Source organism: Empidonax traillii, unplaced genomic scaffold (genome assembly GCF_003031625.1).
Source record: "Empidonax traillii isolate 1590-97213 ecotype Southwest subspecies unplaced genomic scaffold, ASM303162v1 scaffold1379:size164548, whole genome shotgun sequence".
Lineage (NCBI taxonomy): Eukaryota > Metazoa > Chordata > Aves > Passeriformes > Tyrannidae > Empidonax > Empidonax traillii.
The window spans coordinates 4,633-32,606 of NW_020956572.1; the positions used below are offsets into that span (position 1 = coordinate 4,633).

Sequence of the window (27,974 nt, forward strand, 5' to 3'; positions counted from 1 at the left end):
CTACCTGCACTGCCTGGGGTGGGCTCTGAGGACTGGGAGCGCTGACAATGGGGAGAGCCCGCGTTTTCCCCCACAACCACTGGCGCCTCCTCCTCGTGCTGCTCCTCGCCTGGCCGAGCTTCGCCCAGTACGAGCACTGGCCCTACCTCCCCGGCTACCCTGAGCCCCCTCCCCAGGTGTACCAGCCCCCCCAGAGACCGGCCAGCGTGCCCAAAATCCAGCTGAGGCTGGCTGGGCAGAAGAGGAAGCACAACGAGGGCAGGGTGGAGGTGTTCTACGGCGGCGAGTGGGGCACCGTGTGCGACGACGACTTCTCCATCCACGCCGCCCACGTGGCCTGCAGGGAGCTGGGCTACGTGGAGGCCGTGTCCTGGCTGCCCAGCTCCAAGTATGGCAAAGGAGAAGGTAAAAGGGGGGGCTCCAAGAGCTGCTGGGGGTGTTTCTGAGCTCCCACCGAGCCTCGGAGGGGTCGGTCTGGTTGAAGGGGTTGGGGATTTCTTTGCGGTCTCGGGGGCAGTTTGGGGGGTGAAGGAAATGGTGAAAGGTTATGATGGAGGGACAATTAAGGGTCTGGAAGGGCCATACTGAGGGTGCTTGGTCTGTCCAGCTGGAGAGGAGGAGACTGGGGGGTCAGCAGCTCTGTGTGAGCACCCAAGGGAACGGCTGGAGCTGTGTCAGGGCAGGCTCAGGTTGGATCTCAGCGAAAGGTTCTTCACCCAGAGGCTGGTTGGCACTGAACAGGCTCCCCAGGGCAGTGGGCACAGCCCCAAGGCTGCCAGAGGTCCAGGAGGGTTTGGATGATCACCTCAGAAACAGGGTAGGGTGGGAGGCTCCTCCTCAGCTGCACCTCAGCTTCTCCCAGTTCACAATTCCACTCCCTTGCAGCGAGTCGAACAGGGGCCTCTCAACGCTCCTTCCTCCTGTTCCTTTTCCCTCTCAGCACTTCAGGCTCTAAACACACTGCCTGGCTGATGTTATCCAAACTTTTCTTTTCCCTGTCAGCCTCTCCAGAACATCCTGCATCGTGTTCTGCAGTGCAGACTGGTCTGGAGCTCCAAAGGGGTCTTGCACACCTCATATCCTAAACAGGATGGTTGGGAATAAGCATCTTGGATGCTCTCAGGCTGTTCCTGCTTTCCTGGGGGAAAGCTCTTCATCCCCACCCCAAATTTGTGCATTATGGAATCATGGAGTGGTTTGGGTTGGAAGGGACCTTCAGGATCATCCAGATGTTCCATGGGCAGGGACACCTTCCACTAAACCAGGTTGTTTCAAGCTGGCCTCGATCTCTTGCAGGGATGGGGCAGCCACAGCTCCTCTGGGAAATCCTTTCCAGGGCCTCCCCACCCTCCCAGGGAGGAATTCCTTCCCAATATCCCATCTACCCCTGCCCTCTGGCAGTGGGAAGCCCTTCCCTGTGTCCTGTCCCTCCTTGCCCATGTCCTCTCTTGCACTTGGAGAAGGTGGATCTTGGAGATGCTCTTGGGAGAAACACGAGCTGAATTTTGGAGGTGACACCTGCTGGGTTTTGTTTGTTCTTCTTAGAAGGGAGTTCTGAGGGGCCTGATTTTTAAGAAGACATAGTTTATATATATATATATATATGCATTGTACACTTTTTGCTGGAGGGGAAATGGTAATTACAGGCTGGAGGTCGGACCTGGCGTTTTATTTTCCAAGAGCACCCCAATAGCAGCAGGTTCCAATCAACAGGGGCTTGCTGCAGACAGAAGCAGAAATGTGCTTTGCAGGAGCTGAGGCATTCGAGCAAACCCTGAGCTGCTCCTGCAGGAGCTTAGAGGAGGGATGAATTGATGAGTGTGATTAGAGGGGGCTAATCAGCCAAATCAAGGGACCTGGTGACATTGTGTGCTCAGAGCTGTCCTCAGGGCAGGGCAGTGAGCAGGGGGGGGGGCTGGTGGTGGGTATTTCCCACGTGGAAAAGGGAAAGGGAGAGCTCTACCCGGGTTTATTTTAGCAGAAATCACAGCCAAAGCCCAGCAGCTTCCCCTGCTTTCAGCACCACCCAGGTTTACCCTCTCTGAGAGTCTCAGCTCTATTTTCTTTGCCCTTCAGGGAAAATTTGGCTGGACAATGTGCACTGCACTGGCAAGGAGACCACCCTGGCAGCTTGTACTTCCAATGGCTGGGGAGTGAGTGACTGCAAACACACCGAGGACGTGGGAGTGGTCTGCAGTGAAAAGAGAATCCCTGGCTTCAAGTTTGACAACTCACTCATTAATCAAATAGAGGTAAACAGGCTTAAAAAACCGTGAGCTGCTGATCCAGAGCCTCCTGGGGAGCAGGGTTATGAGTTTATCACCTATTTATCACCTGTCTTATCTCCTGTTTATCCCAGCTGAGCTGGGGTGGTTAATGCAAACTCTTGGCAGTGCTCCTGGGAGGTGCAAAATTCAGATCCCAATTTCAGCAGGTCAGAATATTATATATATATATATATATATAATAAGAATTTTAAAGGGGTTTTATAATGTAAAAAGAAGGATAAATGATAATTAATAAGTAAGTTTTGATAAATTGCTCCAGTTCCACGATCAGTTTTCAAAATGGAAAAACTGGGTTATTGTGTTTGGAAGAATTAATTTAGAGAGGCAAAGTGTGTTCTGTGCACAGAGATTCTGCAGGTTTGTAGTATTAAACTGCTGAATTTTCTTTCCCCCTGGTGCCTCCCCCTTGGTACTGGGACCAGTTTGAAGCCCCCTGGCATAATCTGGTCAGCAACAGGGGTGGGTTTGGAGTGAACAGGATTTAAAGCCGTGGCTTGGAATGGGTGGATTTGCAGGAAAAAAAAATATCCAGATGTTTTTTGCACATTTTGACTCAGCAGTGATGAAGAAACCATGATAACAGTATGGAAATATTTGTGGGAATGGGGGATTAGTGGTGGAAGGAAGTCGTGGGCTGGGGTGGGGTCAGAGTGGGGGGCTGAGGGTGAGATCTGAGGGGGAAATGATAGACCCCAAAGGCTTGATTCAAACCCCAAGGGTGATTCCAGCAGGATAAGGAGCTGGGGGAGTGCTGGGCTGAGCTCTGCAAAGAAAAATAAGGTGGAATTTGTCCCTTCAGCTTTTCGGGCTGGAAGGGGCTTGTGGTGACCCAGCCTTGTTTGGGGTGCTCTGATTCTTCACCTTGTGAACTGACCTTGGCCAAAAATTCATCCAAAGAGCCCAGAACCTCAGTCAGAGCTTCTCTGAAGCAGACAGGGAATGCAGGATGTGTGGTTTCCATGGATTTGTTGAGATGAAGGACCCAGCCTTGCCTGGACCAGCATTCCATGGAAGGCAGAGGTGCAGGTACAGGATATGAGAGATTAAATTCTCTTCCTTGCCTTGACCTTGCTTCCCCTGGCTGGGGAGGGGATCCCAGGCTGCCTCCATCAATGGCACTCTTGTTTCCCAGGGAATGAGGTGGGATCATGGAACACCAGCCATGGCTTTGGCAGGCGTGTCCTTTCCCCAAAGCCACAGCGAATCCTCCCAAAAAAAAAAAAAAGCCCTGGAAGAAAAGCTGCTTCAGTGTCTAGACTGGAGGTCACTTCACTCTGAGCTGCTTCACACATTAATCATGGGAGCCCTGGAGGGCTCTGCCTTTCCATGAGCTCAGCACTGGAGTGTGGATGAGCTGCTGCTCATCCCTGGGCACAGCCCTGGGTAGCTGGGGGTTGGTTTGGGTGCTCCAACCTCCAGGGTGCGAAGGAAAAATGAATCATGAGGCTGAAGGAGTTTGTGCAGCAGAAGCTTTTGGTTCAGCAGCAGGAGAAATAGATGTGGGCCAGAGAAATAAATGCATTTTTAAGTGCCTGCTCCAAGCAGGTGGTAAAAGTGGTGTGTGTTTCCTGGGCAGGGGCTGCTGTCACCCCCAGCTTCTCCCCTGCCTGCTTCCAACCCCCAGAGGGTGGGTTTAGGGGGGATATTTGGAAGAAATTGTGCCCTGGGAGGGCTGGAATGGAACTCCCAGAGGAGCTGTGGATCCCTGGGAGTGTCCAAGGCCAGGCTGGAGCAACCTGGTCCAGTGGAAGGTGTCCCTGCCCGTGGCACTGGATGAGCTTTAAGGTCCCTCCCAACCCAAACCATTCAGAATTCTCTCTCTGCCTGACTTTCAGGACCAAATTCCTCCCCCACTGTTGCTCCCACTCTGCACAGCCCGGCTGGTTTTGTTTCCCTCTCCCTGCAGGATGAGTGGCAGCTGAAGGGCTCTTTCTCTGCTGCCTTCCTTGCAGCAGGATTAAGGCTAAAGGTGACGTGCTGGAATTTTTAGGATGCCACTGGGGAAGAAGCTCCTTCTCAGTCACAGCTGGCTGTCAAATATTTCAACCCTTTTCCTCCCTCCTCTCTGAGCTTCCCTCCTCTTAATCTCTGCTTTATCTCCTCTGTGACACACTTGGAGCCCGGGATGACTCACAGGGTGACTCACAGGGGTCAGAAACCCCCAAACCAGGCGGGTCAAAAAGCCTCCTGTGAAGCCAAGTTGAAAGTCTTTGCCCTTCCCCTGGGAGTTCTGCCCCTGTCATACCTCACATTCATCAGGGCAAACATCACCATCACCACCTTGGGAGCTGCTGGGTTCCTCAGCCTGCAGCCCAGAGCTCCTGCAGTGATGTTTGCTGTCTGGAATGAGAGCAGGGGGGTGATGAAGGGGGGGCTTGATATTTTCTCTGAGCAGCAATTCCGTGGTCAGGACTCTCCACCAGCTCAGCCATTGCACTGACAGAGCTAAACCAGCACCATCCCACTGAGATTCCCAGTGGAACACGTTCCAGTTTGGGCTTCAGCAGTGGTTAAAAACCAGGCTCTGCTCAAAATAGGCCTGGCTGGAGGTGCTGCACCGAGCTGAGGTGTGGAATTCCACCTAGGGATTCCCAAATGGATCTGACTGTTTGCAGGCTGGTGGGGTACAGGCAGTGGATTAACAGGAGCAAGGCTTGACTTTGGGAACCTTGTTACCAGAGGGAACAGCTGGAGCTGTGCAGAAAGAGGGATATTGGGAAATGGTTTTCCACCTTGGACACTCCCAGGGATGGGGCAACCTGTGCCAGGGTCTCCCCACCCTCACAGGGAGGAATTTCATCCCAATATCCCATCTAAACCTACCCTCTGTTCCATTCCCCCTTGTCCTGAGTCTCCAGACCCTTCTTTTAGGTCTCCCCCATCCTTCTTTTAGCTCCTTTCAGGTCCTGGAAGGCCCCAGTTTGGTCACTTCGAAGCTTTTCTTCTCCAGGCTGAGCAATCCCAATTCCCTCAGCCTTTCTTTGTCATTTAAACCCCTTCAGTTCAAACGCCCTGGGGCTATCAGAGATTTAACATGGAAAACCAGCACATTTTGAGGGGGGTCCAGCTCAGGGGGCACTCTACAAATTGACATTTTGCTCAAATCTGGCCTTGCTTCCCCAAACCTGCCAGCCAGGGAGTTCACACTCTGTTAAAAGCAACTGGAGAGCCCTTGAGCAGAGTTTATTTTTACTGGACACTCTCCATGCCTCCCCTTCCCAGAAAAAGCTGCAGATAAGTGGTGTAGGCTGAGATTTTCCACCCCCATAAATCACTTTGGCTCGGAGATGGTCGTGCTCGGGCAGATCTTTTCCCAGTCCCAGCTCATATTTTGGGGGTTATGTCACATCTCTTCCTGTCCCTGAGCCTTTCCATCCCCTCTGCTGTTGGGAAGGGGCAGTGCCTGAGCCCTGCTCCCTTGACAGGCCTTTAGCTCAGTGGCTGCACTGGGGGTTCCTCGTCTTGTCCGAGCCAGGAGAGAGGGTTTGGACAGCCCTGATGGGGAGGGAGAGACATCACGTGCATTTATTTCACAGAGAGGCTTTTCCCTCCCTGCTCTTGGAATTTTGTAGACTAAATAACCAAACAGTTTCTCATTAATGTGGGGCCATTATTTATTTATTTATTTATTTATTTATTTATTTATTTATTTATTTATTCTTATTCTTCTTATTATTATTATTATTACAAAGAGCAGGATAAATCAGTGCAGAAGCACCTCCTGGCTGCTCCTCTAGCAGTGCCTGGGTAGCACAGACCTGCCTTCAAGGTTCTTTCATCCCTTGCCAAAGCCTGGAGTATAAATGTGTGCACAGCCCCCAGTGTTTCCCTGAGGCTTTGCAGGATGCCTGGAGCCCTGAGATCAGATGGTTCAGTGTGTGTTCCCAAAGCTGGGAGCAGGGAATGCCATCCCTGCTTTTTCCAAACAGGACATTCAGTCCCTCTGTGTTATCCAAGCTCAGCCCAGACCCACCTGTGACTCCCTTCCTGGGCTGTCCAGCAATTTGAAGGCCACAGTAACTCAGTCCCACCTTAATGTATTTTCTTAAATGAATGCACCAGAGGTATTTTATTTAACGTGTTCCCCCAAAACATCCTTAACAAAATATTTGTTGTCCGCCTTCTTCCTCTGTGTGCACCCACACTCTAAATATATCGAATTTCTGCAGCTTTTGGAGGTTCACAAATAGCTCTGGTACCTGAGACCAGCCCAGGGCTCTGGCCAGACAGTGGCCAGACAAGGTCTGGCTGAACACACCGGGTTGTGTGCTGCTATTTCTGGCCTTCATTTCCCTTCTGGGTGTATGTGAAGCATGAAAAAAAACCCAAACCCCTCACTTCAAAGCCCAGTGGCTCCAAGGCTCTGGTTCTGCCAGGTTAGGAGTGGGTTGAACCATCCCTGGAAGTGTCCAAGGCCAGGCTGGAGCAACCTGGGCTGGTGGAAGGTGGCAGGGGGTGGAACTGGGGGAGCTTTAAGGTCCCTTCCCAGCCAAACCATTCCATGATCCTGAGTTTTCATCTCAGCCCTGGGCTTGTGTGTCCTGCAGCTCTCAGAAATGTTGGACCATAAAAGGTTTATTTGCCTGTTTGTTATGACAACAGCGTTTTAAAACACTGCATTTCTTTCAGTGAGCCAGGACTTCTTCCCCCTTGGTGTAAATGTTTGCTTCTCTAAACATAAACCCAAGTGCAACAGGAATTTCTGCCGCCCAGAAGGGTCTTTAGCACCTCTTTGCTCCTGAGAAATGTTAATTAAGCTGATTTTTGGGACAATCCACCGTGTTTTAGTGCTGTGATTGGGAGGTGAGTGTGATAATTTGTACCTGCATCCCCAGGGGGGTTGTTCTGTGATGCTTTGTTGCACCTCAGGGTGCTGTGAACGCACTCAGGGGAGGGTTTGGGTTGGAAGGGACCCCAAAGACCATTTCTCTGTTACAATATTTAACTTATCCCAAGGCCAGAGTGTGAGGGTTTAGTTGACAAGGTGGGTGGTGATCCAGGAGGTCTTTCCCAACCTGATTCCACGTTCCTGACCTCCTCCTGTCCTGCTCTCTGGTGCTCTGATCCAGATTGTCCTTCAAGCAGAGTGGGAATGGGGACACCCTCAGAGCCTGATGCTGCCGGGCCAGAGCAGGTCCTGCCCCAAAATGAGCCTCCAGAGTCTCTCCAGGGCTCAGTGCTCCTGCTCTGCTCCCTCCTTGGCATCCCCAACCTTTCCTTTTCCTTTTCCTTTTCCTTTTCCTTTTCCTTTTCCTTTTCCTTTTCCTTTTCCTTTTCCTTTTCCTTTTCCTTTTCCTTTTCCTTTTCCTTTTCCTTTTCCTTTTCCTTTTCCTTTTCCTTTTCCTTTTCCTTTTCCTTTTCCTTTTCTTTTCCCTTTTCCCTTTTCCCTTTTCCCTTTTCCCTTTTCCCTTTTTCCTTTTTCCTTTTTCCTTTTTCCTTTTTCCTTTTTCCTTTTTCCTTTTCCCTTTCCCTTCCTTTCCCTGCGCTGCTCCATCCCTTTTGCCTTGGCAGTGAGGAGCCTTTCCCAGCTCAGCCTTTTGTCATCTCTAATCTGCCCTGTGTCGATGCCTCCTGGCCCCTAATCCCGAGCTGCACTCCCAGCCCTGGCCCTTTTGTGCTGCTCAGCCCCAGGACAGAACGTGCTGGCAGCTCCATCCCCTCCTCCCGTTCCCAGGGGATCCATGTCCTGCAGGGTTTGTGCTGCTGCATCTCCCTCCCAGTGTTTATCCATCAGCTGGGAACGCTGCTGGTGACTCAGGGGCTCAGCTCCAGATGTCTGAACCCAAACAGATTCCACCCTTTCCCCATGTGTGTGCAGGGGATAACTTTAACAGGAGTTTCAGGGGAAAAGACTTTGGGGTTGAGACTTTGAGGGGAGATGTAAATGCAGGAGAAAGGGTGGGATGAGCAGAGCCTGCCTGGGAAGATTTGGTGTTATGTTGTTAACTGAAGGGGGAAAAAAAAATCAATTTACAGCCCGAGTTTCAGCCTTATTTCTCGGTGTTTGGAAGCCAAGGAATCTGGAGCTCTGTTGTCAGTGTAAATGTATTTTTCATTGAAGGGGTAGAGGGATAGGTCAGGCCTAAGGAGGGAAAGAGCAGTTTGAGGGGATGGTGGGGTAAGTCTTAAAGCAGGAGAGCTGTAAATATAGGCTAGTCTGAGGCAGAGAAGTGTGGCTTCCAGGAGCTGCTGATTCAGCACCAGGGCAGTGTCTGCAGCCTTGTGGAGCTGCACTCGGATTTCTAGGAATGGGATCTTCTCCCTGAGTTGATTCCTGGGCGTCCTCAGGGGCTCCTGCAGAAGGAAAGGATAGCTCAGGGTCTGGGCAAGGAGAAGGACACAAACACCAAAAACCCAGGGGCAGAAGGTGAAAACAAATATTATGAAAGTTGCGCCGGGTTCTGCCCTCGGATCCGAAGCCGTGGGGGGAGCGTTTGGTTCAGAGGGTGGAAACAAAAGCCGTTTGAGGCTCCTGTGAAAACTTTCTGAGCCAGGAATCCTTTTGTGAGGGCTCCAAAACAACCCCTTTTCTCTCTGGGCTGTCTCTGGGGGTTGCTGAGGCTCTCAGAGGCAGCGGTTTCATAAGCGAGCAGGGAGCGCTGGCTCTGCCCGGCTGCTCTGGGAATTCCATCCCAGCCCCTCCCCACCCTCACAGGGAGGAATTTCTCCCCCAAAATCCCACCTAACCCTGCCCTCTGGCAGTGGGAAGCCATTCCCTGTGTCCTGTCCCTCCAGTGCCATCCCTCTCCATCCCACCTTTGCTTTCCTAGAGCGTTATGGTTTAACCCCCAGCTCTCTCCTGCCCTCAGAGAGGTTTCCCTGTTGCAGCTTTTCCTCTCCACGTGTCCATCAGGGGCATTTCAGGAGCCTGCTTTAGCCATTAAGCGTTGTTTGCTGCTGATTTTTCTCTGGAACCTGTTTTCCCCATCAGCCCAGCTGCTCCACAAGTTGGTGCTGGGAGATTGAACCTTCCTGCCTGCATTTGCATTATTGAACGGTCCCAGCGTAACAAAACCTCTCCAGTGAAAGGAAATCGTTCAGATCTCAAGGAGTTATTGGGGGGAAAAAGCTCTTGGCAGCCCTTTCTCCCTGAAAAACCCGCAGTTTTGATCCTTTGTTCTTTGATTTTCCAACATAAAGCTGAGAGCTCCGCAGTGTCTTGAATTCCTCTCCGAGGTTTTGCTCTCGGTGCAAACCCTGGAGCTGCTCTGTCAATAATTCTCTGCTCTAAACCAGCTCTGGGAGTGGAAAGGGGGACTGGCTGGGGGTTGGTTTTGCTCTCAGACAGATCATGAAAATGCCATTGTGGTCTGCTAGACCTATCTGGAGATGAATACCCTCCAGGCAATGAATTATGCCTTATTTCTTGCTAGTTTGCTCTCTTTTTTTCCCCTCTTCTTAGCAAATACAGGCCAAAAAACATGACAAAGGAGTTGGATTTGCTGAGCAGAGTCCCAGGTTGGAGCAGAATGTCTCTTTTTGTGCCTGTGTCAGCACCTCTGGGGGAAGGGAGGTGTTTTGTGGCACCTTTGCAGCAGATCCTGAGGTGTCCTGTTGTCCCTGAGAGTGTTTCCTCAAACCTGGGAGCAAGAAATTCCATTTGCACCTTATTTTTCACCCCTGTAAAACGACCAGCAAAGGGCAGCTGATCACTCAGGGGAATAGACAAGCCCAAACATCAAGCCTGGATGTGGGAAGTGCAGGAATTTTGAGTCCTGGGGGAGGTCACAGGTACCCCAGCAGGTCAGGGCACCCTGCAGTGGCCAGAGCTCTTCTGGAAAAACATGGAACAGCCTGTTTTCACTGGTGGAAAACTCCCTCTCCCACTTTCTCAGCTGTCAGCGCACATTTCCTCCTCGGTTCCTGCCTTTTCATCTGCTTTTCCAGCGTAATTTGAAGCTTTGGCTCTCTGGCCTCTGGGTTAATCCTTTTTATTAAAAACACTTTTAGACCTTCAGCACTCAAAGCTGGCTCCAAGTGGAGTTTCAGGCTTTGATTACTCCTTGATTTCCCGGGGAAGAAACCAGAGCAAGGTGGGAGGGAGCAGGAAAACAAGGTTCTCCCTGACACCACTGGGCTGGAGCTCCAGGTAAACACACCCTGCCCACCGAGTGAAAAACTGGGAACATTTCTCAAATTGCAGCGGGGGAAAAAGCCAGCTCCAGGTTTTGGAACCCAGCCTGGGGAGGCCTCGAATGCCCCGAGGCTCCAGCACCTTCCTGACAGCACGTAGTCAAAACCCAGGAATATTTGAGGAGGAACTGCCAAAATCCGGGAGGATTCGGCGTTGCAAATGGATTTCTCAGGAGCTGGTTCAAATTTACCCTCACATCAGACCTCTTCAGAGCCTTGTAGGGTCTCAGTTGTAACAAATTTGGGTGTCACAGGGGTTGTTTTTATTTCTTGAGGGCTGCAAGGGCTTTCAAAATTGCAGCCCAGGCTGTGAAGCCTGTGTGGGTAGCGCTGAGCTGCCCAAATCAAATCCCACTGTCCTGTTTTCTGGGGTTCCTGGGGGTGTTTGGTGGATGCTCCAGCTGGGATGTGCTGGAGGATCAACTCCAAAAGCAGGAATCGGTGATTGTTGTTAAACCGGGTGGGAAAAAAACCCAAACATTTTATATATATATAAATATGTTAGATAAATATTATATATAAATATTTGTATATTAAGAACAAAAACAAAGGGGGGAGGAGGGAAATAAGGAGAAGGAAGGGGGAAGACTTGAGTGAGTGGCTTGGGCAGAGCTGTGGGTGAGGAGATGCCAGACCCTTTCCCTGCCCCATTCCCTGCTCCAGGCAGGTTTTTTTTCCCCTTCCCTGGGCTCTCTTTGCTGCATCAGCAGCTGCTGAAGCATCTGGGGAATGGATGAGCCACGTCATTTGCAGGACTCAGCACGTCCTGCTGTGACCTCCTGGCCTCCACCAGCCCCAGGAGCTGCTGATCCAGAGGCTCTCGTGGCCCTTTAAAGCTCCGGGCATTTTTTTTTTCTTTTCCAAGCGATTGAATCGCAGGGAAGGGAGGATTCCTCAGTCCTGATGTAACCCTGAGCCAGACCCACGTGGGTTTGTGCATATTTGACAGTTCAGGGCTCCTGGAATGGGTTTTATCCGTTTTTCAGTAGCTCTCTTGCCGTGGCCACAGCGGATTATTTTCCAGCCAGGCTTCGCTCTGGGCTCGGGGCCCTGCAGGGCTGCTTTGTGCCCTCACTTTTAGGGCTCCACATGTGAAATCCATTCCACCCCCAAGTCTCTGCCTCAGCTGGAGGAGGCACCAGAGAAATGCTGGTGTCAGCACAGTGGAATCCCACGTTCCACATGAGCTCCGTGAAAACCCCAAAGTTTTCCCTTCCAGGCTCCCAGTTTGCTGCATTTCCCTGGATGATTCCATCTTTAAGATGGCCCTGAGAAAGCTGAGCTTATTTTCACAGCAGCTGGGACTAAATTCAGGTCACTGTGCTGCCAGAAACCAGCACTGGGATGGACAAGTGCTTAAGTCCATCCTTAAGTGACACAGGAGATTTGTTAAGTGGCTACTTATAAAATAAAGTTGGGTTTGGGGGGTTTGTTTTTCATGAGAAAGAGCATCCTCTTAATGGGATGGAGGCTGGAGAGGTTTGTTCCATGAAATCCCAGGATGGTTTGGGCTGGAGAGTCTGAACCCCTCTGGCAGTTTGAATCCATTCCCTCCCGTCCTGAAGCAAAGAGAATCTTTGCTTCCCTGTCCTTCCTCCCTGCACAGCCCACCCTGAAGCTCCACCAGCAGTTTCCCCCCGAATCCAGGGTGACTCCTGTGCCTTTTGTGCCTGCAGAACATGAACATCCAGGTGGAGGACATCAGGATCAGGGCCATCCTGGCCACCTACCGCAAGCGGGTGCCCGTCACCGAGGGCTACGTGGAGGTGAAGGACGAGGGCACCTGGAAGCAGATCTGTGACAAGCACTGGACCATGAAGAACTCCCGGGTCGTCTGTGGCATGTTTGGCTTCCCCAGCGAGAGGAAATACAACACCAATGTGTACAAGTAAGAGCAGGGCTGGGGGAGAGCCACAAACACCCCCCTGGGATCGCTCACAAAGGCAGATTGTCAAAAAACCAACACCCTAAAGCAGATGCAAAACAGTTCAGATGAGGTTCTGTCTCCTCTCTTTTCCACACTTGTGGGGTGGGAAAAGCATCCACTGGGTGAGGGGAGAGCAGGATTCTCCAGGCAGGAGCTGTGGTTTTCCTGCCTGCTCCTTTTGGCCTGTGGAATTGCTGTTTCTGAAAGCTCTTCCCCCTCCCCTGGACCTGCCTGGCCACGTTTCAGTTCTTTTATTAGCAAAATCCCGATCCATCGGGGCTGGAATGGCGAAAACCCACGCCAGGAGTCTGAAATCAGGAATCCAAGAGGAATTTTGTTCTCAGGATTCCCAGGGAGACGAGCAGTGAGTCAATAATTGCTCCCAGGCAGGCTCAGACACCAGTTTGAGGAGGGTTTGCTTCCATCAGTCCCTCGAGCTCACCCCTGAGATTCCCACCCCCTGCAGGGGAGCAGGAGCGAGGGATAAATCACCCCTAAGAAAGACAAAGTAGATTTTATTTTTTTTCTATTTTTCCTGCTTCCAGTTGTGCTGCTTCCAAGAAAAGCATTAACTCCAGCAGCTGGAGCCATCTGCCTCCAATAAAAGGGTGCTTGGTGCTTGTCCTGTCCCTTGCACACACAGAGATGGAAAATCTGAGGCAGGGCTGTCCAGCATCAACCCAGCAGTGCTGCAAATCCCACTGCTTGGAGCTGGGAAGATGCTGGGGGCTTCCAAATCCTCAGGCTTGGAGATCTCTGCTGCTGAAGGCCCCCAGTGCCTCTTTGCTTGTTTTCAGGCTCCTGCACCCACAGATATTCTGGGAAGCAAAGAGACTTTGGAAAGTTGAATGCTGTCCCAGGGTGGAAGGAGGACGGGAGGGCATTTTATTGGGGCTTGTGAAACGTTGGCAGCTGGACAGTTTTGTTTGTTAGCAGAGTGTAAATGCTGGATTCTTCCTTGGGGCATTGGCCTCTGTGTTACTGGCAGATCCACCGTGTAAAATCAGTGTTAGGGGTCACCTTGGTGGGCGGGGAAACCTCCAAATTCTGGGCTGGGAATGGCACAGGTGACCTTTGCTTCCTGGGCAAGGTGCTGGAATGATGAGCCTGGGCCAGGAGAGGTCTGCTCCCTGCTTGTCCCTGCTCTTCTGGAGAGGGAAGGGCTCATCCTGGCCGGTCCCTGGAGCTGAACCCCCTCCCCAAAGTCCAGCCCTGCCTGCTGAGCTTGCAGATCCCCTGCTCCTGCCCGATGGTGGGAGGTGAAACGATTTGCAGATGGATCTTGCTCGAAAGAAAACAACTTAGTTCATCGTTGTCCCAGTGCCAGGGTTTTATTCCTGACTGTAACTCGGCCTCTGGAGCTGACAGCACGATTTATGGTAGGAAATGAAACCCATCTCAGTGCTGTTTCCCTGTTCTTGTTCATTCTTCAGAGTGGTTTCGTGTAGGGGCTGCTGTTCACTCCTCCTCCCAGTTCCTGCTCTGGCTGGGAAAGCAAAGCAGGATTTAATGGGTTTTGCTGATGGAGAGAGGAGAGATTTGGCATCAGGGAGAGGCAGAAAGATGGACCTGATGCCTTTTTAAGCTTTAAAGCTTTGTGATTTGTCAAAGAAATGGCTGGAAGAGCTCAACAGCTCCAGGATACTCCGTTCAGTGTCAGTGCAAACAGCACCTCCCACTTCAACCAGCCTGCCCCTGGCCCTGCACAGACACCCCAAAATCCCTCCCTGTCCCTCAGAGCGTTGTCCAAACACTCCCTGAGCTCTGGCAGCCTCGGGGCTGTGACCAGTTCCCTTTGGAACCTATTCCAGTGCCTGAACACCCTCTGGATAAAGGATCTTTCCCTAATATCCAACCTCCCCTGCTCTCTCTTACCCATCCAGGCTCCTTTAGCCAACCCACAGCCCTTGGGCTGCACCTGTGCTTTGTTTAAAGCTTTCATGTGATGAAAGTCCATCTCCCCTCACCAGTAGGGATGGTTTGAAGCCCAGCTTGACCTGGAACTGGCTGGGCTCTCCCAACCAGACTGTTCACTGCCACCTCTGACCTTGCTCTTGGCTCCCACCAGGGGGTTTACACCCTTTCTGTGTTTAAAAACTGAAAGACAGCAATGCCTGTAAAGATCATCTGTATTCTGCTTTTATATATATATATATTCTGTCTGGGGAAAACTGAGGTGGGGTTTTATTTCTCCCCAGCCTACCGAGGGCTGTTAATACCAACCAGATGTTGATGCCTCATGAAATTTCCAGGATGAGGTCATTGTTTGCTATTCTGAGGCATCCCCATCATTATTTCTCCAAGACAGGCTGTTTCTTGTCTGCTTTGGAGTTCATGGAGCTCCCTGGGCCTGTCCGTGGAGGGTGAAAATACTCCTTCAGGTGGCTGGTGCTTTGTGCCTCTCTGGTTTTGGGGGTTTATATTCTAGATTCTTGTTCTCTGTTCCAACTTCCCATCCCTTTTGCCTCGATTCAGGGCCCCCTGACAGCTTCTGCTTTGTGTTGACAGCCAGTTTTGCCCCCCCAGGACAGGCAGGACCTCAGCCCCGCTCCATCCCTTCCAGCCCGGCACCATGAGTTGCAGCTGCACCTCCATCTCCAGCCTGGCTGGATCCATCCCCAACCTCAGCCCAGGGAAGTTTGGCTCCAGAAGGGATTAGTCAGTGGCTGTGAGCCTGGAGAACTGCTGAGCTGGTCAGCAGAGCTCAGTGAGCAGGAGGGGAGAGGAGAGTCCCTCAAAATCTCTGTGACCCTGCGAATCAGCCCCCGTGGTGTGTGTGGGGGATAAAAACCTCAACCTGACCACTTGAATCCCAAACCAACCCCCTCTGAAAGGCTCTTGGGCCCTTCCCAGCTGCTCTCCAGGCCCTCAGTCCCGCAGGGACCTTCTGCAGTTCCCCAGAACTGGTGCTTTTCCTCCCAGAAGTTCCACCCACCCGTTTGTCACAGCCCATCCTCGGATCCCGGGGAGCCCACGGGGATCCCACAAAGCCACGTTGGGATCACAGCAGGGCGTTGTCTCCTCTGTGTTTTTAACCTCTCCCACCTCCCCTCTGAGGATGATCTGACCCATAATTTGTGCCTCCTTGACTTTCAGCTCCGGTGAAAGTCAGGACGGAGCTGGATTCCTTCCCTTCCCGGTTTATCCCACGTGTGCCCCCTTCCTCCTCAGGAGTGCCTGGAGCAGCTCCAGGCAGCTTGGGAGCGAGAAGCAGGAGCTGCTGCCAAGCTCCTCTGCTGTGAACATGTCAGCAAGGGAACTGCTCCTGCTCTCGGAAATTGCTTTCGGGGTCAGGCTTGTTAACACCGAGCCTTCGAGAGGAGCTGCAGAGCCCCCGGAGTTTTTTTTTCCCAATCTGCCAATTCCCAGCTGGAAGCAGCAGAGGGAGAGGAATTTTGGGGGCCAAACTCATCCGTGGTTATTTGCACAGGCCCTGTTTGGTCACTGCAGTTTGAATGAGCTGAGCCCTGTGTGATGCAGGGATTTTCTACCCCTTGGAGCTGCTGTGGCTGCACCTTTGATTCATATTCTGATTTTTAGCTTTTGCAGGTGGCCTGTTTGCTTCCAGGTGGTTGGACTCGATGACCTTGGAGGTCTTTTCCCTAAGGATTCCATGATTCTAAGTACCACCTTAACGAAGAGTCCTCTGTGTGAATGGATCAGCCCCCAAACAGCTCCTGCTCCATCCCAGTTTTATTTCAGCCTCCAAACAGTTCCTGTTCCATCCCAGTTTTATTTCAGCCTCCAAACAGCTCCTGTTCCATCCCAGTTCTATTTCAGCCTCCAAACAGCTCCTGCTCCATCCCAGTTTTATTTCAACCTCTAAACAGCTCCTGCTCCATCCCAGTTTTATTTCAGCCTCCAAACAGTTCCTGTTCCATCCCAGTTTTATTTCAGCCTCCAAACAGCTCCTGTTCCATCCCAGTTCTATTTCAGCCTCCAAACAGTTCCTGTTCCATCCCAGTTCTATTTCAACCTCCAAACAACTCCTGCTCCATCCCAGTTTTATTTCTAGGCATTTTCCCCCCAAAAAACACCACCCCATCAGTGCAGTTTTTATGGATTCCCGACTTTCCTCGTCCTCTTGTATCCCTTCCAGGATGTTTGCCAGCAGGAGAAAGCAGCACTACTGGCCCTACTCCATGGACTGCAGTGGGAACGAGGCTCACATCTCCAGCTGCAAACTGGGCACCCACCTCACGGTGGACGCGGAGAAGAACGTGACGTGTGAGAACGGGATGCCCGCCGTTGTCAGCTGTGTCCCCGGCCGTGCCTTCGCCCCCAGCAGCCACAGCGGCTTCAGAAAAGCCTTCAGGCAGGAGGTGAGCAGGGAGAAAACCCAGCTTGTCCCAAAATCCCAGCGTGGTTCGGGTTGGAAGGCGCCTTAAAGGTCGTCCGATCCCACCCCACTGCCATGGGCAGGGGCGCCTCCCACCAGGCCAGGTTGCTCCAAGCCTTGGACGCTTCCACAGCTTCTCTGGGAATTCCATCCCAGTCCCTCCCCACCCTCACAGGGAGGAGCTTCTCCCTGATATCCCATCTAAGCCTCTGTGGGTCTGAGCAGGAACACCCTGGGGGTGTTAACTCTCCACCATCAACTCTCCCCTGTAGGACCTGAACACCATCATCCCCTCTGAGTATTCCCACCTCCCTGCCAGCCCAGCTAACCCCTATCCCAAGAAACTCCTGCTTCCTTGCCTCCTTTGCCGGCTCTGGAGGGTGGGAGCTGGCAAAGCTGGGAGCAAGGAGTGAGAAAATCCCCGGGTCACGTTCCTGTAGGAGCTGCTCTGTCCGAGCCAGTTGAACTGGTGCCCAGTCGCTGCCGGGCTTTGCTGTTCCACAGCCACTGGAATCCTGCTGGCTTGATTTTCCCTGTGGAGGGACGAGGGAAATCAGTTGGCATTTCCTCTACCTCTGCAAGGAAATGCCCTGGGAGACTGGGAAAACACGGCCTGCAGGAAGGTTGGGGAGCTGTGTTTGTTTAGTCTAGCGAGGAGAGGGCTGTAAAAATCCTGGGATATGCAAAAAGTGTTGTAAAACAACCCTGGAGCTGCTTGTGCTCGGGGTCAGGGGGGTGACTGAATAGGAAAGAACAGCTTAACGTGCAGCAAACATGGCTTAGTGGATGCCAAGGGAAATTTTCCAGCTGCAGCCTTAGGACACAGGGCTGATTTTTGGGATCTGGAGGCCCTAAAAGCTGGGTCAGAGGGGTTTTTCCGAGGGTGCTGTGGGTGGGGTTGGAGCTGCATCCCCCAGCCCTGGATCTGTGTGGGTTTAGGAGGGTCTCTGGGCTCTTCTTAGGTGCCAGCACCTCCCAAAACCTCTGTGGTGGGAATAGTGCAATCCCTGCCTGGATCCCGGGCCCTTCCCTGCACGAGGACTTGCAGGATTTAGGCCTGAAAGGCGAAAGGTCTTGTAAACCATTACTAATCTCCCGAGCCACACACGCTGCCAAGTCATTCCTTAAGCCTTTGTTTGGGCTTTGCATGTCCCCTGTGTGACCTCAGCCCGCTTCCAGGCAGGAAGAGTTAAGGATTTCTTGGTGTTCCCAAAGCTTCAGCTCCGCTGCCACCGCCACCACCCAGCTCTCAGGTGACACCTCCGTGCACACCCTGAGTGTTTGCAGGTAAAGACTCACTCCCACCCCGTGTCTTCCAGCAACCACTGGTGAGGCTGAAAGGAGGAGCCAACACGGGCGAGGGGCGAGTGGAAGTGCTGAAAAACGGGGAGTGGGGGACGGTTTGCGACGACAACTGGAACCTGGTGTCGGCCAGCGTGGTGTGCCGCGAGCTGGGCTTTGGCAGCGCCAAGGAGGCCATCACAGGAGCCAGGCTTGGCCAAGGTAAGACCTCCAGGGGATGCTGGGGCCTTGCCCACCTCCCAGAGCCCTTCAGGATATGGGGCAGAGCGTGTTTTTACTGGATATTTGCTTTGAGGGCCAGAAGTTTCTCCTCTGACCTTAACGAGTCTCTCGAGTCCAGACTGGAATATGTGACTTAAAAAGATGTTCAAGATTCCTTGAAGGAAGTTTGGGGATGATGAGCTTAACCTTTTGCTCAGGCAGCTGTTCCAGGAATTAATTCTTCATTATCACATCTGTTGCTCTAAGACTCCCTTTGAGTCCTCTAGAACCACATCATGGTGTCATGCATTACTAGAAGGTTCCTGGCAAAAATGAGTCCTGGATCCAGACTTCAAAAGCTCCAATTTAAACCAGAACAGTAATTTATGGAGTCATTTATACGCCCATTATAAATAGAAGGGCATTTGAACAGCTCAGAGCCAGGTTTGGGTTTGGATTTCCTGTGTCTGGGAGTTGGTTTAAATCCCAAAATGTGGGAAATGGCAACTCGAAGGTGAACTTACACCCTCTGAAACCACCTGGGGATTCTCACACCTTGCTGCTGTGGTGGGAAAAGGAGAGCAAATGACACCAAACCCTTACTGTGAGAATAAAGGAAAGGGTGAATCTTCTTTGGAGACTCGGAGAAGGGGAGGGAAGGAAACAACACGTGGTGTGTCCCGAGTCTGGAAAGCTTTAAAACGTGACCTGCCCGCTGGATTTGCCAAAACCCTTCTTGTGGTGGGATGAAATCTGCTAGTGTGCTTAACTGCATGTAGGAAACAGCTTAATCATGGCTGTGGGGAGGGAAGGAGAGGCTGCCACGTGAGGGAGGAGAGCATGGAACGCTCCGTTCCTGCTGTCTCCCGCAGCCTGGAAATTCCCACAGGCTTCTCTTTCTTTTCCTGCTCAGCCCTGGCCATCCATCAGTGCTCCCTGTCAGAAGTGTCCTCTGGGATGGCTGAGCTCCCCCCAGCAGCGGGATCATCCCATTATGGGAGGAAAAGGAGCTCTTTGGGTCCAAACTCCCTTCCAGGCTCCAGCTGGGACTCTCCCAGTTAACTCCACATCCGTGGTCACTCTTTGGTTTGTTCCAGCTGCACACCAGGGAATTTGGGTGTTCTGAGGCTGCTTTGAAGGACCAACCTCATCTTGGATGCCACTTGTCCTCCCAGATTATTCCCATTTGCCTCCCAGCACCTCTCTGCAGTATGGAATGGTTGATATTCGCTCCTGTGCTGGAGCCCACACCACCTGGCCCGGATTTATTTCAGTGGCTCCTCATCCATCCCTGTGGTTTTTCTGCTTTATAGTCCCAGCAAACGTGTCCATGTCCCAGTTAAATGTCAGGGCTTGACTGGGAGCAGATTCCAGCGCACAGACCCAGCCAAAGGGTCATAATTTGTGAATTCCTGCAGCTGAAGTTTGTAAATTATGTAACAGCGGAAACTTGGCTTTTTTTCTGGGGCTCTTGCCTGCTGGATTCCCGGAGAACACTGCGAAGAATTCACCAGTGAAAACACTAATAACCATATTGCAGCTTTTTGGTTTATTTTCACACAAAATCAGTGGCTTTTTCTTCCAGGTGTTTCGAATGCTGGAGGGCCCCAGCGTGGCATCTGCTGTCGGGCATTTCCTCCCCACAGGAGGAGACATTAAGGGACCCTTTTCCCCTTCTTTTCCCCCCTCCAGGGATGGGCCCGATCCACCTGAACGAAATCGACTGCACGGGCTTTGAGAAGTCGGTCACGGACTGCAAGTTCAACACGGAGTCCCAGGGCTGCAACCACGAGGAAGACGCTGCTGTCAGGTGCAACGTGCCAGCCATGGGCTTCCAGAACCAGGTGAGAGAGAAGCTGAGTGATCTGGGTGCCAGGGAGTGTGTGGGATGGGGTGTTTCCAGGCTGCGGCATCACCTGCCAGTGCACAGCGCTGGGAAGGAATCCTTTTCACCCCAGCCATGAGGGTTTTACCCTCGGTGTTGTGTCAGGAGGGAAAATGAGGGCGATGCTCCCTTTTCAGGCCGAGCTTTGAGCTCCTCTGAGAGTGACAGAGGCTTCTAAATGAAGAAAGGAATGATGGAAGGACAGGGCTTGGAGCAGCCTGCTCTGGTGGGAGGTGTCCCAGTCCGTGGCAGGGGCTGGAATGAGGTGATTTTTAAGGTCCCTTCCAACACAATCTGCTATCTGTGATAGCTGCATGAACCTGCCATGGGTTCCCCTGAGCTAGCGCTCCTTCCAGAGGTCTAGAGGAGCAGGGAAGGGGAGTTTTCACAGGGAATGTGCTATTCCTTCAGCCCCCTTTGAGCTGCAGGGCTTGGCCGGACTGTCCCCTGCCCTGGGTGGGAGGTGACCCCGAACCACATCCATGCCCAAACTGATGATGATCCTCCCCGTGTGAGCTCGGGGACTACAAAGCCCCAAGGAGCCCCCGGGGTGCTGTCCCACGTGCCCTGGTGGGGTGGGGTGGGGTGTGTGTGCATTGACCTCACTGCCCCGTGGGTGTCTGTGCCCTGCAGCTGCGCCTGAGCGGAGGCCGCAACCCCTACGAGGGCAGGGTGGAGGTCCTGGCCGAGCGCAACGGCACCCTGAGGTGGGGCACGGTCTGCAGCGACAACTGGGGCACCGTGGAGGCCATGGTGGTGTGCAGGCAGCTGGGGCTGGGCTTCGCCAGCCACGCCTTCCAGGTGAGCCCCTGAGCCCTCCCCCACCCGGGTTTTGGGGGTCTGGGGGTGGGTTTGGGGATGCTGGAGGAGGGGGAGGAAGGTTTATCCGAAAAAAAACAACCCCCCAGCTGCAGCGCTCGGCTTCCAGGCACGAGCTGGAGGGACCCTGAGGGTTAAAGCTCGTTGAACAAGAGCCATGAGGAGGGAGGTTTGGAGCAGAAGGAGCTGCTGCAGCTCTGGGCAGAGCTGTTGTTTTCGTCCTGCTCCCGGCTCAGGTTTCCCGGGAAGCCTCACTCCCTGATCCCTGGTGGCCACGTGCAGTGTCTGATCCCTCCCTGGAGCGTGGAAGCCGAGCTCAAACTGGTGTCACATCCCTTGGGTGGTGTGTGCCCCGCCCTGGGCAGTGGGGCTGGACCCAGCTCCCCAAACTGTTTGTGCTCCTTGCTCCTCTCACGCCAGATGCCCTAAACCCTCCCTGACCAAGAGCTACACTTAATTTTTGCCCCATCCCTGGAAGCGCCCAAGGCCAGGTTGGACAGGGCTTGGAACAACCTGGGCTAATGGAAGATCTTTAAGATCTTTAAGATCCTCTCCCACCCAGGCTGTGTCACACACTGGGCTCACGAGCAGATTCCAACCAATTCAACCACTACCCACAACCAGGGAGGGGATCTACCGGTCCCCAAGGGACACCCCTGGGGTTGGAAACCCAGCAGGAAGGATTCCCCTGCACAAACTGGCTCCTCCAGCTGCTTCTCCCCCCCCGTGGCAGATCCCAGGAGCTGAGAACACCCACGTCCCCCAGCGCTGGCCCTGCCGACCGCCTGGCTCTGTTGACACAGCCCTGAGAGTCCAGCGGGGAACAAGGCATTTTTTCCTTTAGCTGAGGCTGCTGGAATTCCAAACAGAAAAGGCCCTTATGCTGCCCCAGCTCCAGGAGCATAAAGCCCCAGTGTGCAGAACAGGGCAGGCTGTGTGTGCAGCGTTGCTCCCAAACAGCCTCTTGCCGTGGAAGCCGCGGCACAGATGGGTTTGCTCTGCCTGCAAACGTGCTCCAGGTTTTTGACGCTGTCAGATCTGATCTGATTTGGGTTTTTTTTTGGAGTTCTTTCTTCCTCCCCTCCTCACCTTCTCCCGAGTTGTGTTGTGGCAACTTTGTTGGGGTGTGAGTTTGTGAGTTAATTGATATTTCCTGTGGGGTTTGGATAACGGGGTGATGAAGAGGAGCAGTGAGCAGGGAACTTCATCAGGAACTGGAGTGACAGGACACAGGGTGGCTTCCCACTGCCAGAGGGCAGGGTTAGGTGGCATATTGGGATGAAATTCCTCCCTGTGAGAGTAGAGAGGCCTTGGAGAGGATTTCCCAGAGAAGCTGTGGCTGCCCCATCCCTGGAAGTGTCCAAGGCCAGGCTGGAGCAACCTGGGCTAGTGAAAGGTGTCCCTGCCCATGGCAGGGGGTGGAACAGGGTGATTTTAAGGTCCCTTCCAACCTAAACCAGTCTGGGATTCTGTGATCTCTGAGTCCTCCTTAACACCAAGAGATGCTGCCCCTGGGTCAGCAGATCCTGTTAGTCCTGATACTCCTCAAATTCCTTGTTCCCACTGGTATTTCCAGCACGGCTGTAACTCTGCCTATCCCCCCCACCTTGTGCAAGCAGAACCTCTGGCATTGCTCGTGGCCCTCCCAAGTGCCCAGATGTCCCAAGGCAGATGTGGTTTAAATGCTGGGCACCTCTCCCAGAGGCGCAGCCCCGATGACTTCCAAGAGCCCCGGGATGAACTCGTCAGCTGGACGGGCAGAGCAGGGTGGAATTAAAAACAAGGGGGAGATTTAAACCAGCTCAGAAACAAGGAGAAACTTTTGCTGAATGTTGCTGAGATGCTCAGGGCGGGGAATAGGGGACTGGGGTTAAAAATCTGGGTTGATCAGCCTTCTGCTTCCCTGAGTTCACTGGCAGCATCCTCCTCCTGCACACTGTGGGCTCTTGCACTGACCTTCCCTGGAGGGAGCCACACGGGGCTAAATATCCCTCAAGGAGCCCCCCTGAACCCCGAGGAGTGTGTGAAATGCGCTCTTTTGTGCCCTTCTGCCCAGGAAACCTGGTACTGGCACGGGGACGTGAGCGCCGACAGCGTGGTGATGAGCGGGGTCAAGTGCTCGGGGACGGAGATGTCGCTGGCCCACTGCCGGCACGACGGAGCCCACGTGTCCTGCCCCAGGGGAGGGGGCAGGTTTGGAGCCGGGGTGTCCTGCTCAGAGAGTGAGTAACCTGGGTTTTGTTGTGCCTGCCCACGGGGGTCTGCCCCGAGATTGCCGGGGGGAACGGGGTGAGCTGTGCTGTTCCTTGGATGTGGCAAAGCGGTGGTGAGTTCTTACAGCTGGAGAAGCTGTGGCTGCTCCATCCCTGGCGGTGTCCAAGGCCGGGTTGGAGCAAGCTGGGCTAGTGGAAAGTGTCCCTGCCCCTGGCAGGGGGTGGCACTGGGTGATTTTAAAGTCCCTTCCAACCCACGCCCATGGCAGGGGAGTGGGAATTAGAGGAGCTTAAAGTCCTTTCCAACCCGAACCATTTCATGATTCCATGACTCAGACTGCTGCTGCTGAGGCTGAGGAGCGCAGCGGGAGGAAGGGGCTGACCTTCCCCTCTGGCAGACCCCTCTGGGGTGTTTTTAACCCATTTAACCCCTTCCTTCCCCTCTCCCTTCCCCAGCTGCCCCCGACCTGGTGCTGAACGCGGAGCTGGTGGAGCAGACAGCCTACCTGGAGGACAGGCCCATGTTCATGCTGCAGTGTGCCCTGGAGGAGAACTGCCTGGCCAGCTCTGCCGCCAACACCTCCATCACCTCGGGGTACCGGCGCCTGCTGCGCTTCTCCTCCCAGATCCACAACAACGGCCAGTCCGACTTCCGCCCCAAGAACGGCCGCCACGCCTGGGTCTGGCACGACTGCCACCGGTGGGTGCCTCACATGGGACCTCCCCCCCACCCCTTTCTGCTGCCCAGGGCGCTGTCCTGCCGTGGGAGCGCGGGGAGGAGGTGCTGGAGATGTGGGGTTTGGGGGGGGGGGGTCACTGTCACCCTCTGAGAGCAGAGGAACCATCAGCTGGGATTAGACGTGAGAAGTGGGATATAAACGAGGCAAGTGTGGAGCTTTCCTTGGGAGAGGCATCTAGGCACGTCCTGGAAATGTCCAGGGTCAGGTTGGACAGGGCTTGGAGCAACCTGGTCCAGTGGGAGGTGTCCCTGCCCCATGGCAAATGAGCTTTAAGGTCCCTTCCAACCCAGCCCCGTCTGGGATTCTCTGATCTCTGAATCCCCCTCAACACTGGCTGCTACAGGGTTGATTTTTCTCTCCTTGGGGGTGAAAGGGAGCAAAGTAACTCAGTGCACAGCTCTTGTCCTGCCCCTGGTGTAAGAAAATTCTCCAGTCTGAGGGTTCTTTGTAGTCTTTACAAAGAGCTGAGTGAGGTGAGACGGGGATGAGGGGGCACTTGGAGCAGTCTAGGAGAGCCCTTGGAAGTGAGGAGAGACTGGGAAAGGACGAGGGAAAGGCCACGAGCTTCAAAACTGGATCCTGTTTAGGTGGAGGAGGAGGATGAACTCAATTCCTCTTCAATCTTTCCAGCCTGTAAACAGCAGAATGTAAACACCCCTCGGAGTGGTTCAGACATAGTTCAGAATCTGAGTCAGACTTGGGAGCCTCCAGCCCTGAGCAGAGGCAGCCAAATCTGCCCCAAATCAAACAGCCCTGCGCCTCTGCCTTGCCAGTGCCTCCCTCCAGCACTGCGAGCTCCTGTTTGGGTGCCTTTGGATGTGGAAGGAGGACAAAAATGGGAAAGACCCGGAGCAGGGAGTGAGAAGTGATTCACTTCTGGCAGATGGGAATTTATGGATTTTTTTTTTTTTTTAAAGCAGGATGAGGTAAAAAAGAAAAATTTCCTCCCCTTCCTTCCTTGCTCCTCTTTTATCTGCAAATCTACGTGCAGTTATGGTGATGGGAAGTTTTTAAGCCTTGATTATTTTTTACAGAGGATTTATGCACTTTTTTTTCCTCTTCTTCTATTTTTTTTTTTTAAATTCTTAAGAAATCGGTTCTGAATTAGGGCCTGTCTCTGCAGTTGCCTCACTCAGAGCTGAGCTGTGCAACTCCCAGAGCTGGGACAGACACAAAGTGATTTAAGGTCCCACTCCTGTCTCAGCACCCCCAGTTGTTCTCCTCTTCCCAATGTGCTCATGCTCCTGATTCCAGGACTGGGATCCAATCCAGGTGTTGCATCAGCATGACCACACTTGTGTGCCCAGCCCTGGCCTCGTGGAGCCCACAGTTGGGCTTCAGGCAGGTATTGCCACCCAATTCCTGCTCTCCAAACCCCAGGGACTCCACCTGGCCTGAGGCACAGCCCTCATTTTTGCTGAGCCAGCTGTGGGGGCATCCAAAAGTCAACGTTCCCCAAGTCCAGCATCACCCAAACCCCGCTGGGGACTAACTTTGGTGGTCAGGGATCCACAGTGGGCTCTCTCCTCACCTTTTGCTGTGCCCAGCAGCGCTGGAATGTCCCCAGTTTAAATTGGGGAAACATCCTGTGTGAGCCCAGCGAGGCAAACTGGCCCCATCTTTGTTTTCTGCCAATTAATTCACCTTCTGCTTCTTGAACAATTACTAAAGGCAGGGGCTGGGCTGGGCACACCCAGCTCTGCATGGAATATTCCTTCTTCTGGTAAATGCCAGGGCTGCTACAGGTGATGACTTGGGGGTGTTGGGTTTTTTTAACCTTCATGCTGTTATAAAACACTGTGATCCCAAAAAAACTAGGGCAAGGCTTTTCCCTGGAACAGCTTTAGCACTTTTAAGAGTTCAAAGCCAGGTTGGCTGGGGCTTGGAGCAGCCAGAGATAGTGGAAGGTGGAATGGCCTCATCCCATTCCACCCCATGGCAAGGGGGAGGAATGGAATGAGCTTTAAGGTCTCTGCCAACCCAAACCATTCCATGATTCCATGCAAATAAATAATTCCATGTAAATAAATATCCAGGAGCCAGCATGAAAGCAGGGATGGGTGATGGTGCCAGACAGGATTATCCCCAGGGGAATATTCCCTGGCTGTGGTTTCTCCCACTCCACCTCCTGCAGCCCTTTCGACCCGGGAATTAAGGGGCTGTTTGCCCTTGAATTTCCATTTAATTTAATTTATAAGGATAACTCTCCCTGTCTGTGACCCTCAGGCACTACCACAGCATGGAGGTTTTCACCCACTACGATCTCCTGAACCTCAACGGGACCAAGGTGGCCGAGGGACACAAAGCCAGCTTCTGCCTGGAAGACACGGAATGTGAAGCAGGTGCGTGCCAGAGCCCTGGGAGCTGGGAACACCTGGGAATTCCTCAGGGAATCGCCCAGCCCGCCTTGCTGTGGGTTTAACACTTGTTTCCTGGCACTTTTCCCCCCTCAGACGTGCAGAAGCAGTACGAGTGTGCCAACTTCGGGGAGCAGGGGATCACGGTGGGCTGCTGGGACGTGTATCGGCACGACATCGACTGCCAGTGGATCGACATCACCGACGTCCCACCCGGAGATTACCTCTTCCAGGTAAGGAAAAGAGGGCTGGAGACCACTCCTGTTGCTGTTACCATCTCACCCATTCTAACAAGATGTTTATTTGTACACCTCCTACTTCTGTGAGGGTGGGGAGGGGCTGGGATGGAATTCCCAGAGAAGCTGTGGCTGCCTCTGGATCCCTGGAAGTGTCCAAGGCCAGGCTGGAGCAGCCTGGGCTGGTGGAAAGTGTCCCTGCCCATAGCAGGGAGGTAGAACTGGGTGATTTTAAGGTGCCTTCCAGCCCAAACCATCCTGGATTCCGTGTCTGACCTGGCTTTAACCAAGCAGCTCCCATTTCCATTATAAAACCCTCAAGCGTAACAAAACAGCCGACTCTGTGTGCCCTCCAGCCCACCTTTTTTAAACAACCCCACCCCGTGCCTCTCCCCCTGCCCTCCCCAGGTCGTCATCAACCCCAACTACGAGGTTGCCGAGTCGGATTATTCCAACAACGTGATGAAGTGCCGGAGCCGCTACGACGGGCAGCGCATCTGGATGTACAACTGCCACATAGGTGAGAGCCCTGCCAGCTCCGGTGCAGTCCAAGTGCTTTAAATGTTGTGGGTTTTTTGTTTGTTTGGTTTGGTTTTATTTTTTTTTTTTTTAATTTTAGAAATGTTTTTAAATTTTGTATTTTTTTAACTTCTGTAAATATTTTAATTTTTGTGGGGGGTTTTAAAATTTTATTTTTAAACTTTTAAGATTTTTAGAAACGTTTTAATTTTGAAAAAAAAAATGTATAAATTTGTTTTTTGAATTTTATCGCTGTTTTAAATCTTCTATTTTCAATTTTTATAAACGTTTTATTTTTGGTGTGGTTTTTTTAATTTTAGAAATGTGATAATTTTTTAAAAACTTTTAGAAATGTGATAATTTAAAAAAAAATTTTAGAAATGTTTCTTACATTTCATTAATATTTTAAATTTTATCATTTTAATTTTTATAAATGCTTTAATTTTTTTTTAATTATATAAATGGCTTAAATTTTCTATTTTTTTAAACATTCCTAAATACTCTTAACAGCTTTATTTTTTAAACCACCAAGCAGTGAATTTGGTTAGCTCGCAGCCTTAATCTTCCAAACTCATCGAGGGCTAAACCTGGGGCCTCCTGGCTGTTTCAGTCGTGGTAAAACTAAACTAAAATTCAAATTTAATTAGCCCAGGAGAATCTTTGAGCCCTCCTTTTTGCAGCTCTTTGTGCCCTGAGCCTCCTCTGCCCCCTGTGCTCACCCTGTGCCCCCTTTGTGCCCCCTTTGTGCCCTTTCAGGCGGTTCCTTCAGCGACGAAACGGAGCAGAAATTCGACCACTTCAGCGGACTCACAAATAACAAAGTGTCCACCCGGTGATGGGACCCCCCCCCGTGCTCCCCACTATTTAAAGAAGGCAAGGACTCCTGCCTCGCTCCTTCCCAAACCACTGCACCACCAGGAAATCAAGGAAACAGCCCGGCTCCGAATCTCCAGGTGAATTATCTCCTGCAGCCGCCTTCGCTCCCCGCCTTCGGTGCTCTCACCTCCTCCGGCCC

At 52.6% G+C, this 27,974-nt stretch overlaps 1 protein-coding gene across 1 annotated transcript; it reads left to right on the forward strand.

Moving 5' to 3' along the window:
• Nucleotides 1-27,974, forward strand: LOXL2 (lysyl oxidase like 2). The gene is made up of 13 exons (XM_027906948.1): nucleotides 1-405; nucleotides 2,077-2,252; nucleotides 12,098-12,309; nucleotides 16,448-16,670; nucleotides 18,007-18,190; nucleotides 19,883-20,034; nucleotides 20,709-20,876; nucleotides 22,951-23,116; nucleotides 23,564-23,807; nucleotides 26,074-26,189; nucleotides 26,301-26,437; nucleotides 26,849-26,960; nucleotides 27,716-27,974. The coding sequence occupies exons 1-13, from the start codon at nucleotides 48-50 to the stop codon at nucleotides 27,793-27,795; spliced, it is 2,328 nt and encodes a 775-aa protein (XP_027762749.1). The 5' UTR covers nucleotides 1-47; the 3' UTR covers nucleotides 27,796-27,974.

What these genes read in the sequence shown, in the direction of transcription:
- LOXL2 (XM_027906948.1), top strand. Translation starts at nt 48, where the DNA reads ATGGGGAGAGCCCGCGTTTTCCCCCACAACCACTGGCGCCTCCTCCTC. An exon ending in CAAGTATGGCAAAGGAGAAG is followed by an intron (nt 406 to 2,076) that starts GTAAAAGGGGGG and finishes TTTGCCCTTCAG; the next exon opens with GGAAAATTTGGCTGGACAAT. An exon ending in AGACACGGAATGTGAAGCAG is followed by an intron (nt 26,190 to 26,300) that starts GTGCGTGCCAGA and finishes TTCCCCCCTCAG; the next exon opens with ACGTGCAGAAGCAGTACGAG.